The sequence below is a fragment of the Oryctolagus cuniculus genome, chromosome 15 (genome assembly GCF_051225735.1).
Source record: "Oryctolagus cuniculus isolate XC-2025 breed Fujian yellow rabbit chromosome 15, ASM5122573v1, whole genome shotgun sequence".
Taxonomy (NCBI): Eukaryota; Metazoa; Chordata; class Mammalia; order Lagomorpha; family Leporidae; genus Oryctolagus; species Oryctolagus cuniculus.
Window position 1 is genome coordinate 41,112,714 of NC_142881.1, and position 15,869 is coordinate 41,128,582.

Sequence of the window (15,869 nt, forward strand, 5' to 3'; positions counted from 1 at the left end):
TCTGGTTTCACTCAGAGTAATTATTTTGAGGTTTATCTATATTATTGAATAGTATGTATGTATCACAATGTGTCCAGTCAAGCATGTGGGTTTTTCCAGTTTTGAGCTGTTACACATATAATTGCTTTTATATGAAGGAACTTCAAGAAGTTCATAGAAAGACGAAATTAAAAGAAAAGTTGGGGCTGCAGCTGTGGCATAGGAGGTAAACCTGCAGCGCTGGCATCCCATTTGGGTGCCAGTTACTCCACTTTGGATCCAGCTCTCTGCTAGCCTGGGAAAGCAGTAGAAGATGGCCCAAGTGCTTGGGCCCCTGCACCTGTGTGGGAGACCACGAAGAAGCTCTTGGCTCCTGGTCTGGGATCCTTTCAGCTCTGGTCATTGGAACCATTTGGAGAGTAAACCAGTGAGTGGAGGACCTCTCTCTTTCTGCCTCTGCTTCTCTGTAACTCTGCCTTTCAAATTACTAAATAAATGTTTTTTTTAAAAAAAGAGAAGTTTATTTGTTGCAGAAAATTGGAAATCCATGCATAATTTTTTGTAATCTGCATTTTCCATAAACTTTTTGAACACTCTTCATATGCATGGACTTCAAAATTGCTTTTGCACAAATAAACTTTTAATCTCATTTTACCTGATCTTGAAGTACCCTCAGACCAGTCATTATGGAAGCATAAATGCATGCCTCTATTTAAGTTATTTTATTTATCTTTAACATGTGGGAGGCCTGGTCAGGAGCCTCAGCTTTTCCTTGAACCATCTGGGTGTGTTTAGGGAAGGCAAAACACCTTTAATTTCTGAGATTTTTGCTGTGCGGTGATTTTGAGACATTACTTCCAGAAGCTAAGATGATCTTTGTCGATGATTGAAGAGTTTCAGAAGGGGGCGGGGGTAGACTTCTTCTTTTCTGTTCTCTTGTAGGTTTTCTTTCATTTCTCTTTCTCCGCCCTTGATTGACACATTGGAATGCTGACATAATTTTGGGCAAGAGCAGAAGTGAATACATGGTAGGAGGAGATAACAGTTAACCTTGGCTGAAGTTAAAGATGCTTCCATTGCAAAAGGAGGAGAAGAGGTGGGTAATTTTGTGACTCTTGTTTCTCAGCCTGTCCCATTTTTAAGTCCTGTCTTTTTGTTATTTCTCTGGTTAGGAGGAAAATGCTTTTCTTTTCCAATGGTCACATGTTATTTGGGGGTCGTAGGTGGGGAAGGTCTCAGTAAATAAGAATTCTTCATTTTCTGCTTCCAAATATGGCTGGAGACATTTGTTTCATATTTTCCCTTTGTTTAATTTTCACTTGCCCTACATCTGGCTCAGAACATTTCTGGGAGCGTAATCTGCCAACATATTTCAGTTTAGTAAGATTTGGCCATTTAACAAAGGACTATTTCATACAGAATGAAAATGCAGCTCTTGGTGTTGGTGGCCTGCTTGGTCCTTGGGACGTGGCATTCTGAGGGATCTAGTATAAAGCCCACATCTGTGGATCCTGAAGTCTACATGAATGTGGTGAGTACATCAGAGTCATGAGCTATAAAAATGCCTTTGTGACAGATGTTGCTATCTTAATCCAGTTATATGGGTACCCAAAGCCAGAATTCTAATCTGTTTATACTTCATTATGTTTTTCACTTTCTCCGAATCTTAGATTGTTTTTGCTAGACTTTTCCCACCAAGTAATATTTAACAAACCTCATCTTGCTGTTAAAACTATACATTTCTTTTTTTTTTTTTTAAAGATTTATTTATTTATTTGAAAGGCAGAGTTACGCAGAGGCAGAGGCAGAGAGAGAGAGACGTCTTCCATCTGCTGGTTCACTCCCCAAGTGGCCGCAAGGGCCGGAGTGGGCTGATCTGGAGCCAGGAGCCAGGAGCTCTTGGTCTCCCATGCTGATGGAGGGGCCCAAGCACTTGGGCCATCTTCTACTGCTGGATTGGAAGCAGAGCAGCCAGGTCTCAAACCGGCACCCATATGGGATGCCTGCACTGCAGGCAGCAGCTTTATGCGCTACGCCACAGCACCTGCCCCTACGTTTCTTAATAAGATATTTTTATTAATTCATTTCATTTTTAAGTCTCACTGAGTTTAAAGACCAATAAGAATGTGGCAAAACTTCATTGACATTACATATTGAGTGCTGGTTTTAGAATTCATTGAACCAAGATTCTGATAAAGGATGTCCCAGGAAAATCCTTCAATACGAAATTAAAGTATCTGAAAAAAGTTTGTTAGGACGAAGAAAGAAAAATAAGTTATTGATTAATTGAAGCACCCCAAAGTTATTAATCCTAAGTAGACAAAAAGAATGTTTAAATACCTCATTTAGGCATAAAACATTGGAAAAATACAAAATATTAAAGAAAGCAACATCTTTAAATGCTGATGCTATCTCTTGAAGAATCAAGAGATTTCTTAGTGAGCCAAGAGGGTGTGAGCTGACAACAAGGTACTCAAGGTAAACTTCCACTTCTTATCCCAAAGCTTTTCTTTTCTTTTTCTTTCTTTTTTTTTTTTTTTTGACAGGCAGAGTGGACAGTGAGAGAGAGAGACAGAGAGAAAGGTCTTCCTTTTTGCCATTGGTTCACCCTCCAATGGCCGGCGCGGCCAGCGCGCTGCGGCTGGCGCACCGCGCTGATCCGATGGCAGGAGCCAGGAGCCAGGTGCTTTTCCTGGTCTCCCATGGGGTGCAGGGCCCAAGCACCTGGGCCATCCTCCACTGCACTCCCTGGCCACAGCAGAGAGCTGGCCTGGAAGAGGGGCAACTGGGACAGAATCCGGCGCCCCAACCGGGACTAGAACCCGGTGTGCTGGCGCCGCTAGGCGGAGGATTAGCCTAGTGAGCTGCGGCGCCGGCCCCAGAGCTTTTCTATTACCTTCCCCCTTTAAAAAAATTTCTTCCTTTAAGAACAAAAACATTATCTTTTCAAGTATTTATGATAGGTGGACATTTAGCTACATAGATCTTTTGCATAATTAAATTAATCTTTCATATCCCACTGAACTCCTGATTCATGATTGCCCTGTGGATTGTTCCCTATAGGAAAGTGTATCTGATCATAATTCCTTGCTTTTTCAGCTTTTCTTCACTTTTACCTTGGCATTCTAATGTAAAGTTTTTAGTTACTGACTAAAAACAAATGAATTTTTTATACTTTATTTCCCAGGATGGAGCTTCTTAAAAAAGGAAAATGTTTTATACTTTGACAGGACTATCTGGCGTACTTTGAAAAAAAAGAGAGTTTATCTATTCCTGGTAGGCAAAATGGAAGCCATGAGGCCCAAAGCTATGGTAAAGTTAGAAGTACTTGATACAGAACACCCTAAAATGGTGGAACCAACATTTAACCAACCTGTGAATAGGTAGACTTTTCTCTTGTTATGCAATGTTGGCATCTAGATGGAACAGATTAAACATTTAGTAACAATGGATGTTTTAAGTAAAGCCCAGAAAATACCATCAGCATTCTGCTCTCCTTTGCCTGTCCGTGTGTGCACAGTTACTTCAGAGTCTGTCCTGTTTTCTGTCTCCAGAGTGAAATCATCAGTCACTGGGGATACCCGGCCATGGAGCACTACGTGGAGACAGAAGATGGGTACATTCTGTGCCTTCACCACATCCCTCATGGCAGGAAGAACCACTCCGACAAAGGTTGGGAGTTTTCTGTGTTGAGAGCATTGCTGGAATTTGGACAGCTTTTACATCATTAACCAAGTTCAGTTTTAACTTGAAAACATTGAAATAGGATTATTTTTATATTGAAGTATTAAGTGTGTTGCATTTATACAAGGCATGGAGAAATACCTTTTTCTTTTAAAGAAATAAGGACAATCATCTAATTTCGTATTTTGCCTAAAGGTTCAAGGTCAGATGTATTTGAGACTATGCTAAAATCTCAGTTTTCTTTGATGAGGAAGCATCTGGTTTAATGAAATGTATTCATCACTATGTGGATGGCTTTTGCTATTTGAAAATTATTTAAATTTTTGAATAACTGATGTCACATGGTCTAAAAATCAAGGAAAACCAAAAGATACAGAGCAAAATACTTCTGAGAATTCTCATTCTTAACTTCCCATCCTTCTAAAACCTCTTCATTTTTAGCCTCTTTATCTCCAAAAATCTTCTTAGAAACACAAACATAGATCCTTGTTTTTCTTTTGCCTCCTTTTCAAGTTAAGAGGTCTTCAGAAACCTTGTATGAAATGTAAATCATGAAAAACTATGTGTGGATTCCGAAGTTTTTTGGGCACCAAAATAATCTTATCTTTTAATTCCATTTTTTTCCACAATCTCTTTGAAATGCCCTCATATAAAAGGTGGCATATAATGTACACTGTTTTATTCTTTGAATTTTTTCCTTAATAACTTGGAAATCTTCCCATACAATATATAGTGCATTTATCCCACAGATACATCAAATTCGCTTATATAGATATATCATAATTAAACAAGCCTTTCATTAATGAGTATTGATGCTATTTATAATCTTATGCCAATGAATATTACTGCTGCGAATATATGTGCAAGTTCATTTATAGGATATATTCCCAGAAATAGAATGTTTTGGTCGGAATACATGTAAACATCTGATTTTAATAGGCAAGGGTGAATTGCCTTCCACATGCACTTGTTCTGAAAGCTACTTTTGCTAGGAATATATCAAAGTTATTGTATCTCTGGCTAAAAAATATAAGAGATATAAACATATGTTCATGTATATAATTTTTTCTATCACTTTTTTTTTTTTTTGGACAGGCAGAGTGGACAGTGAGAGAGAGAGACAGAGAGAAAGGTCTTCCTTTGCCGTTGGTTCACCCTCCAATGGCCGCCACGGCTGGCGCACCACGCTGATCCGAAGGCAGGAGCCAGGTGCTTCTCCTGGTCTCCCATGGGGTGCAGGGCCCAAGCACTTGGGCCATCCTCCACTGCACTCCCGGGCCACAGCAGAGAGCTGGCCTGGAAGAGGGGCAACCGGGACAGAATCCGGCGCCCTGACCGGGACTAGAACCCGGTGTGCCGGCACTGCAAGACGGAGGATTAGCCTAGTCTATCACTTATTGTATAACTCAAGCAAAACTACAGATTTCAGTGCAGGGAAGGAATTTCTAGAAAGACTACTTGAAATTATTAAAACAAATATCAGAATAAGAGATCCTTATTCAGTCATCTCTCCAGATGTAGCTTATTCCTTAGCATCTTTTCTTTCTGGAAATTTTACCTGGGAAATTCAGGTTTAGATTAAGGTATTTTGATATCTCTTCCTTAATTAAAGTTTTACATGGAAAGAATAGCCCCCCTCCCTTTTCTTCTCTCTCTTTTTTTATTTTTTTATTTATTTATTTATTTTGCCTCAAAGCAAACTTAAAAACCTCCAGTATCAGTATGGGCTTTATATCATTATCTGCTTTTTATCTATTGTGGTTTTTCCAGAGTGAGAATCTAAGAGAATGACCCTGTATATAGATTTCAGACTGTAAAGCAAGTAAAATATGGGAGTTGATATTTAGCCTAGTGGTCGAGGCACACGTGTTCCATAGAGTACCTGTGCCGATTCCCAGCTCTCCATCCTGACCCTGGCTTCCTGCCAGTGCATACCCTGAGAGGCAGTGGTGATGACCTGGATTGAGTTCCCAGCTCCTGGCTTCAGCCTGGCCCAGTCCTGGCTGTTGCAGGTATTTGAGGGCGAAGCAGCAGATAGGACTTTTCTCTTTCTCTGGCTCTGTCTCGCAAATAAAGAAACTTTTAAAAGAAAAATATGCATTGGTATTACTTCTCTTAACAGGAATTTTTGGCTAATAAAATTAACAGTGTGAGTCCTTGTTAAAAGGCACTAAGAATTCCAGGAAAAGCATTCTGAGAGAATGCCCCTGCTCTTTACCCTGCAGGATTCTTTATTTTCTGTGTGCAGTTAAAGCACGTGGAACCATCTACTCTACATGTCCCATTGCAGGGGAAGGCACGGTGCCCTGGAACAGGAGGAAGGTGTGCAGGAGTCTTGATCGGCTCCCGCGTGGCAGAAAGCAGCTTAGAGGATCTCAGGGCAGACCTGGGTCTGCCCTGCCTGCCTGTGTGCTCTCACGCCTGGGGGTCTCAGGCTCTTCCTCTGAGAAAACCCTCTCACTTAGTCATTCTCACTCTGGTTCTGTGGTTAGATTTCTTCTCTTTCTGGCAGAGGTGTTGGAGGGTGGGAAAGTGGATGCTGTTGGTCTTCAGCAGGGGGAACACAGACGGAACGTACTCTGCGGTAAATCTGGCCGTGGTATTAGCCACCATCTTCTCTGTTCCTGCCACCCCCATAGGGGATCAGGGAAGAGGCCGTAGAACTCCGGCTTCGAGCTAACTGCAGAGGGGAGCTTTCCAGGAAATCCATGATGAGTCACTCGGTTCTGGAAGGGAATTGTGAGTTTTCCTAAGAACTGCCTAGGTGCTCTTCTGACAGGTTACAGTTCCTTGGTACAAGGAAGAGCCTGGGACAGAGGCCCTTGCTGACCTTTACCCCAGCTCAAGAGCAATGACGTGAGTGGTGTGACTTTGGTTCCTTTAAAGTCAGACTGATAAATAATAAATAAATAAGCAAAGTCCTTCAGTCATCAAGAGGAACTCTCCCAGGCCTGCCACTTCCCCTCCAGTCTTCCTCCTCTATTAATAGCACGGTCATTCTCCCAATGACGTGGCCTGGGCTCCCACCCTGAGCACTGTCAGGTTCTCTGTAGGCAAGCCAGGTTAGGCTGCTTCAGCTTATCCTTTGCTTTGCTTTCCCTGACCTCCACCCTCCCTTAGGCTGCTGTCACCATATAAAATAAGCTCAGAAACACAGAGCCTCACGCCACTGCCATTTCAAGACTCCTTGTACAGTAAAAAAGAGAATTAGAGAAGAGGAAATTGAGTCTGCTTAAAATTTAAGAAATTAGTACTTTTAATATATCCCCCAAATAATGCCATGTACCTATACTGGTTTGTATGTTTTTAAGATTTTTTTTTAACTTGGAAGGCATAATGATAGAAGGAGACAGAGATTTTCCATCTTTCCATCTGCTGGTTCATTTCAGATGTTCACGATGACCAGCACTGAGTCCAGCTGACACCAGGAGCCAGGAACTTCATCTGGGCCTTGTCCACACTGAGGGCAGGGGTCATCTGCTGCTGCTTTCCCAGGCACATTAGCAGGGAGCTGGGTTGAAAGTAGAGCAGGTTGGACCGGAACCGATGCTTTTATATGTAATATCAGTGCAGCTTAACTCACTGCACCTCAACACGGGCCCCCACCTGTACTATGTACAGGCAGTTACAGGACATCTTAACATGTTAACCATTCATTGCCAGCACACTCCTTGTGGAACCCGACTTGCCCCTGAGTGATAGCATCTTTTGGTCCCATTGCAGTGGGCCCCTGTGACTATGCATATAGGCTCCCTTGGAGATAATCGGAGGTTCTTCATGAGCACGGGGTTGAGCCATTTGGTTCCTGTGTCACTGGCTTCTTAGAAGCTCCGCCAGCCTCCAGTTCTCATCTGTCCTGTGTGGTTTTGCCACATGAAGTTTTCTAAAGCCCAGATGCAGGTACATGTTTTTTGCCATCAAGTCATCCTCAGGGATGTAATGAATACACATTTTGTCCTTGCTGCTGTGTGTAACTTTGACCCCTATTCCATACAGTAGCAGTTTCTGGCTACCTCTGGAGTGTATGTGTGACCTTTCCCACTTGTTGTATTGAGCTGGGCTTGCATTTTGCTAGCTCCTTAAGGGAACTGAAATTCAGAAATTAATCACTCATAGGGAAGTGGTTCTATTTTCATCTGCTCAGCCTTATTTCAAAAAGTCATGAGATTTTAGCACTGGAAGAACCTCAGCTTCTTGCCTGGGTAAACTCCCCTGGTGAGTTCTAAGTTTAAAAAAAAAAAAAAACAAAAAACCTCTTAGGACTTGGAAGCTGTGTTGTAAACCAAGTTCCTCATTTTACTGGGAGAGAGAACCTTTTCAAGAAGGAAAAGATACTTGCCTCAGGTTGAAGGGTAATGGCCCAGCCAGTCACTCTACTGATTTCAGTGTTCTTTGAGCTAGAGAGCGTGGTGTTACCTAATAAGTATTAAGCAAGTTGATCCCATGATAGTCATATTTTTATTGGGTAAAGAGAGAGAAATACATGAAACACACAACTAGCAATAATGTGCAGGACAGATTTACTCTTGGCCTAACTGGGAAATTGGCCAGTGGTCAAAAAACACCATAGTGGCACTTTGATGGCTAGGAAGTTACTCCTGATGGCCCAGTGGGAACAATGCCTTTCCAGGCTGGCAGCAACCAGAAGGCAGCCCAACTGTGCTGTTGGCAGAGACTCTCCATGGTTGTCCAGTGAGCATTTTGAGTCACAAGTAGACACTCACAACATGGCTTGCTGGTTCCGTTTTGGAAGGATAGATTATCGACCTGCATTTTGCTTTGTTTCTTTTTCTTCTTCTTCTGTTTTTTTTTTTTTTTAAGATTTTTATTTTATTTTATTTGAGAGGCAGAGTTACAGAAAGGTCTTCTATCCACTAGTTCGCTCCCCAAATAGCCACAATAGCTGGGACTAAGCCAGGCCAAAGCCAGGAGCTAGGAGCTTCCCCCGGGTCCTCCATGTGGATGCAGGGGTCCAAGGACTGCCATCACTTGCCGCTTCCCCAGGCACATTAGCAGGGAGCTGGATCAGAAGTGGAGCATCTGGGATGAACCAGCGCCCATATGGGATGCTGACTCTGCAGACAGTGGCTTAACCTGCCGAATCACAATGCCTGCCTCTTGCTATTTCTTTTAGGAGTTTGTCTGGTTTCTGAATTTTTTTTTCCTTTCCAGAAACTCTTCCCTTTTATAGATACCATTTTATGAGTAAATTCAGTGCACTTTAGGAAGCTTCATGTAGGGTTCCCCCACCCACCACACATTCCCTTCCCCCATAGTTCTAAACAAATGTGGATTCATTAATCCACGCCTGAGCTCGGTGACTGGGAGGGAACTGCCTCAGATCCTTTGCCTAACTGAGCAACTTGAGTTAGTGTCACCAGGCACTTTGTCTCGCAGACCCACATTGTGGCTAGAGCAAAGGGACAGGGGCAGCTGGGAGCAAAGAGTGTGCTCTGTCCTGCCCCTTCCTCTGCCCCAGCGCTCGCTCCTTCTCCCAGCACTTAGTGCTCTGGTTCTTCCTCTGCCTACAATTCAAAAGTCACTTCTTCAGGGCAGATTTCCTTAGCCACTCACATCAGGCCAGGCCCCTGGCTACATGTTCTCAAAGTTTTCTGTGTATTTATTTCACAACAGTTAAGACAGTGAGTAAGAACTGTGGGCAGTGTGAGTGTGTGAGCTCTGGCTTTCTCACTGGACCTTAAATTATGTGGAGGCCTAAGGCTTTTCTGACTCGTTTGTTTGGTAATCGCCCAAGGTTTCTGCCTACCCAGGACTTCCCCTGCAGCCTTCCTGCATCTGGGATGATAAGTGTTACAACTTCATAGCGTTCTTTGCTCAAGGCCACATCAGCTTAAGGATTCCCTGCCTCTGGTGTCAAAGGTGCCCACAAACACAGATTGAGGTCTTCCTGTGGTAGGCCGTGGAGGTTGGGTTGCCTGGGAGTTAACTGTGAGCATGGTAGCAGCTGCCAGCCTATGTGTTAAGTTCCAGCTCTACTGCTTTAGCTATGTGAGCTTGGGGATTTATTTAACCTAAGTATTAATTTTGTTATCTCTTACACTAGCAGAATAATAGTCACTACTTTTAGGTTATTAATGAAATTCAGATGAAATAGGCCCATGGAGTATCTACCTAGTTCAGATAGGAGCTGTAGTTTCATATGTTGTGATGGATTTTCTGGTGGTCTCTGGTATCTGCTGTCTCAGATTCCAGCCTGCCCCGACAAGGAGTGTGTTCTAAACAGAGAGCTACATATGTCAGGATCTGTTTACAAGTAGAAGGTGTTGACCCAAGAAATGTCTTCAGCAGGACTGTGCCTGGGGTCAGGCAATAAGCACCATCGTCTCTGGCCAGGTGTTGCCCATAAGAGCTTCACTCTCTGGACCTCTTTGCTTCTTCCAGAGCTATACGATTTGCACATCCAGCCAACGATGAAGCCCCGTGAACCGGAGTTGTCCTAACACGAAGCTGTCTGAGGCTAGGCTGTGGTGGCGTTGAGGGGCAGCGGAAGGCAGGAGGGCAGTTTGGCAGGGAGGTGACTGGCACTTTGGTGTCACATGACCTGGGTTTGCTTCCCAGCTCCGCCATATGCTAATTGTGTTTACCCCAGGGGCAAATGATTTTTCCTAAGACTCAGAATCCCCTCAGTAGAACGCTGTCCATGGTGCAGCGTCACCCTGGGCATCCTGAGTTCACTCTGATTAAGGCAACGCCCTGGAGAGCACAGCTGGCCTCTGCGTGTGCGTGCATGTGAATATGTCATTTTGTTCTCCTTCATTGCTTCATTTATCATCAGGGCATTACTACCTTTGCGTGCTGGACTTAGCATGAGGAAGTGCCTGTGACAAAACAGACCAGACCACTGCCTCCGTGTGGCCCGCTGACCGTAGAGGCTCAGTGGCCAACAGTGGGGAGAACAGCTTTTTGAGGGGTGAGAGGGCTTTCCTCCTTGTTCTGTGATGCTGGTTCACTCCAGCAGGTCACCCCTTTTAACAGGGGGACTGTGAAGTGGAAGCGCAGGGGTTTGGGCAGTATGGGCACATATCTTTCTGAACGTATTCAGTAGAGACCAAGTGCTGTGCCCTGTGTCTCCTGTGAGTCATTGAATGAATTCTCACGAACTACAGAGATATGAGAACTCTTGGGGAAATTGTTGTGGTGCAGTGTGTTAAGCTGCTGCTTGCAACCCATGCTACACCAGTGTCTCATGTCAAAATGCTGGTTTGAGTCCCGACGGCTCTGCTTCCAGTCCAGCTTCCTGCTAATGTGTCTAGGAGAGCAGTGGATGATGGCCCACCTGCTTTGGCCCCTGCCGCCCATGTGGAAGACCAGGATGGAGTTTCCGGTTCCTGGCTTTTTCCTGAGCCAGTCCTTGCTGTTGTGGACATTTGGGGAAGTGAACCAGCAGATTAAAGATGTCTCTCTGACTCTCCCTCCCTCTCTGTCACTTTGCCTTTCAAATTAATTAATTTTTACAAAAAAAAAAAATCTCTCATCCTGTTTTACCCATGAGAGACAAGGTTCATAGGGTCAATTAACTTGTCTGAGTTACAACAGCTGGTTGGTAGTAAAGACAGGAGTGATCAGCTTGTAATTCAATTCCTCCCCCACTCTGTCAGGTCTGTGACCACAGTGACCTCCCTAACAAAGTCAGAAAAGTGATTTATAAGAGAACCTGCTAGTCTGCTTCTGTTGCATATAAGTTCCTGGGGTGAATGCTTTGGAGATAAGCCTCTCCTTATTTATAAGAAGACTTAGCAAAGTTCACAGAGAAAAGGAATTATTATTTTTTTTTTTCTTATTTGACAGATAGAGTTAGACAGTGAGAGAGAGAGACAGAGACAGAGAGAAAGGTCTTCCTTCCGTTGGTTCACTCCCCAAATGGCCGCTACAGCCAGAGTTATGCCAATCCGAAGCCAGGAGCCAGGTGCTTCCTCCTGGTCTCCCATGCAGGTGCATCCTCCACCGCCCTCCTGGGCCACAGCAGAGAGCTGGACTGGAAGAGGAGCAGCTGGGACTAGAACCGGCGTCCATATGGGATGCTGGCGTTGCAGGCAGAGGATTAGCCAAGTGAACCACGGCGCCAGCCCCTGAGAAAAGGAATTAAAACATGTTTATTTTACTGTAAAAATATTTAAAGTCCATGCATAATTTGTTTCATAAACATCTTCCCTGGTACTCCAGCAAATAACAGGCACTATGACCAAGGCTTTTTACTAAAGTTATTTGCTGATAGTAGCTGTGGTTTGACTGTGTCCTATGAAGTTCATCCCCAACATGACAGCATTGGGAGATGGAACCTTTAAGAGATGATTAAGCCATGAATAAGTGCATTAATGGATGCATGAATTCCATTATTGTAGGAATGGGTTTCTGATAAGAGGATGAATCTCACTCCCTTCCCCTGTCTCCTCTGGCCTGTGCTTTCCTGGTTTCCCACCTTCTCCCATGGGGTGAGGCATCAGAAGGCCTTCACCAGAAGTGGGCTTTTTTTTTTTTTTTTTTTTTTTTTTTTACAGACAGAGTGGACAGTGAGAGAAAGAGACAGAGAAAGGTCTTCCTTTTGCCATTGGTTCACCCTCTGATTGCGCTGATCCGAAGCCAGGAGCCAGGTGCTTCTCCTGGTCTCCCATGTGGGTGCAGGGCCCAAGGACTTGGGCCATCCTCCGCTGCCCTCCTGGGCCATAGTAGAGGGCTGGCTTGGAAGAGGGGCAACCGGGACAGAATCTGGCGCCCCGACTGGGACTAGAACCTGGTGTGCCGGCGCCGCAGGCAGAGGATTAGCCTATTGAGCCACGGCGCCAACCAAGAAGTGGGCTTCTTGCCCTTAGATTTGGCTTCTTCTAGAACTTGAAAACAAATCTTGGTTCCTTAGAAATTAACAAATCTTGGGGCAGGCATTATGGCGTAGCAGGTAAAGCCGCCATCTGCAATGGCATCCCACATGGGTGATGGATTGAATCCTGGCTACTCCACTTCTAGTCCAGCTCCCTGGGAAAAGCATTAGAAGATGGTCTAAGTGCTTAGGCACCTGTCATATATGTGTGAGACTCTGATAAAGCTCCTGATTCCTGGCTTCAGCCTGGCTCAGCCATGGCCACTACAGCCACCTGGAGAGTGGACCAGCCGACGGAAGACCTATGTCTCTCCCTCCCTGTCTGCAACTCTGACTTTCAAATAAATAAATAAATCTTAAAAAAGTAAATGACCAGCTGGCACCACGGCTCACTAGGCTAATCCTCTGCCTGCGGTGCCGGCACCCCGGGTTCTAGTGCCAGTTGGGGCACCGGATTCTGTCCCAGTTGCTCCTCTTCCAGTCCAGCTCTCTGCTGTGGCCTGGGAAGGCAGTGGAGGATGGCCCAAGTACTTGGGCCCTGCACCTGCATGGGAGACTAGGAGGAAGCACCTGGCTCCTGGCTTCGGATTGGCGCAGCACGCCGGCTGTAGCAGCCATTTGGGGGGTGAACCAGCGGAAGGAAGACCTTTCTCTGTCTCTCTCTCTCTCTCTCTCACTGTCTAACTCTGCCTGTCAAAAAACAAAAAAAGTAAATGACCAGATTTCAAGTATTCTGTCATTACTTAGCAACACAAAGCAGATGAAGACAATAGTTTTGGGGGCTTTTTTCTGAAGCCAACTCTTCAGACTAAAATTACACTGTAATAGTTCACTCAATAGCCCTGTGTTTTGCAGCAGTGAAAGTCTCTTAATAATCTTTGAAAGGAGGCCCTAGAACTGTCTTTAGGAGCCTGCTAGAGGCTCACCAGTGGTGTCCATGTGAGAGTGGCCTCTGCATGGACATTGCATGCAGTGCACTCTTCTCTGAGCCAACTTGGTAGAGGTGAGGGCTGGCCACACCCCACTTCAGAGAATCTCAGTGTGATCTCACCCATGGGATTCAGAGTAGCCAAGGGAGCTGGCCGCAGACAAACATCTCCAAGCTCTGTCCTTGGAGTTCCTGATTTCCTGTCAAGGCCAGGGCCTAGGTCAGGAATGTGTGTGTTTTATAAGCACCCCACCACTCCCACCCAGGTGACTTCACTGTTTAGCCACTTTGGGGAAATGCTGCTTAGTTGGTTATGAAATGGGCAAGTATAAGCCAGATATTTGTGTCCACTTTAGTTTTTTTTTTTTTTATTTGACAGATAGAGTTAGACAGAGAATGCCAGAATGGTTGCAGGGTTCTCCTTTGGTAGGTGAAGCAAGTGCAGGAAGCCTCTTGACCCCAAGGCCTTTGGGGTTCCGAAGCCTATCTTAGGGATTATTGTGACAGTCCTTGTACTGGGGGTTTGTCTAGTCTAGAATGGGGGACCTTCTATGCTGGGTGTTGAACTTCTCTGAACTGTCTCATCTGTCCACCATTCAGGGAGGCATCAATGGAGGGGGGATTCTCACTTTGTATCGCTGAGTACCAAGTCATGGAAATGTGTTTGCCATATGCAAGGTCCTTGTTGCTATTGAGTCTAGAACCTGACATTGCAAGAGGAGAAGGGTCCCTTCCAGGACTTGCAGCACCTGTTCTAAACTGTCCTGGAAGGTTTGGGATTATGCAGCCTCCTCAGATCCAGCCAGAAGCCTGTGTCTCCCTTCAGAATGAAACAAGCCAGTAAGCCTGGGCCAACAGGCTAGGGAGAGCCTTGTAGGTCCTGGACATGGCACAGAACCTCATGCATTGATCATCCAAGAAGTTAGTATTCAAAGGCAGAAATTGAGGCCTGACCTGAGAGCTCCTAAGGATGGATCCCAAGAAGCCAAATGTTTAACAAGATCCCCTGGAAGTCTAATGAACAGCCAGATTTAGGAGCCATTGGATAGACTCTGAGTAAGTGCTCAGTACACAAAATACAGCAGATATTTCATAAAGGGGTTTATGAAATCCTTGAAGCCCATGGAGGGTTATATCAAAATTTAAGAACTCAGACTAGAAGCGAAGCTCAGAGGACACTCGTGGGGCCCTGCTACCCTGTGGTTTCCCGGCTTTCTGTTCCTTAGTAAGGCTAGACAGTGGGTGGTAGGTGCTGGGCCCAGGAGACAGTGCCTACTTCTGAACACTGTGTCTACCATTAATGCATATAAAATGATGGCGTGGTTCCTTAGCCACCTTGTGCCTCAGACTCCTCATCAGAAAAATGTGTTCAAGTCCCTGATTATATTAGTGTCCTGTGGCTATATAACCAACTACTGTGGATATAGTGATTGGAATCTGCATAGATTTGTCTTAGAGTTCCAGAGGTCAGAGTCTTAAAACTGAGATCTTGGCAGGGCTGTGCACCTGCCGTTGGTCCTAAGGGAGGATGAGTTTTCTTGCTGTTGTTAGCTCCCAGAGGTTGCTTGCACTCCTTGGCTCTTCCTCCGTCTTGAACCAATGGTGTACGTCTTCCCTTTTCTCTGTCACTCAGATCCTTTCCACCTCCCCTTCATGAGGAACCTTGAGACTATGTGATACTACTTGAATAATCTTAGATGCTGTCCCTGTCTCAAGTTCCCTAATCACATCTAAGAAGTTCCTTTTGCCAGAGAGGGTAACATATTCACAGGTCTTGGGAATTAGGATATGCGTGTCTGGGGAGCCATTGTCCCACATGCAACAACTCAGAATTGTTGGTGACTGGTCTAAGATGATGTGTGGAAGGAACTTAGCATAGTACTACCACAAAATCAATGCTTAGTGTGCTTTTGCTGGGAGTTTGGTTAGATTACCTATGCAAAAGAATACTAGTTCATTTTATCTTTCTTCACAGTGCTTGTGTTCTAAGGTTTTACTACATTTGTGTATTTGTTTCCAGGGAATATTATTTATTGAGCTTTGCTATCTATCAATCGCCACGTCATCCTCATAACTTTAGGAAAGTACACCTGTAGTTCAGACAGGTTGAGTAAATCCAACAAGGTTCCCTAGCTAATAAGAACCGAGGTCTGTCTCATGCAAATGCCTTTGAGTGTCTTTGTATTTATTTGTTTAGAATGTATTTGAAAGAGAGAGAAAGAGAGAGAGAGAGAGAGAGAGATTTCTTTTTTCTTTTTTAAAGACAGAGTTACAGAGAGAGGTAGAGCAGAGAGAGAGGTATTCCATCCACTGGTTCACTCCCCAGATGGCCGCAACGGCCAGAGCTGCACCAATCTGAAGCCAGGAGCCAGGAGCTTCTTCCGGGTCTCCCGTGTGGGTGCAGGGGCCCAAGGACTTGGGCCATCTTCTGCTGCTTTCCCA

The 15,869-nt window shown here is 44.8% G+C and overlaps 1 protein-coding gene across 1 annotated transcript in view; it reads left to right on the forward strand.

Annotated features, from left to right (window-relative positions):
• The window catches only part of LIPA (lipase A, lysosomal acid type), a 40,256-nt gene that overhangs the window by 1,944 nt on the left and 22,443 nt on the right, over window positions 1-15,869 (forward strand). Inside the window, exons 2-4 of the mRNA XM_002718498.6 lie at window positions 922-1,075; window positions 1,399-1,510; window positions 3,534-3,651. Coding sequence (XP_002718544.4) covers window positions 1,047-1,075; window positions 1,399-1,510; window positions 3,534-3,651 — 259 coding nt within the window. The 5' untranslated portion in view covers window positions 922-1,046. The remainder of the gene's footprint in view (window positions 1-921; window positions 1,076-1,398; window positions 1,511-3,533; window positions 3,652-15,869) is intronic.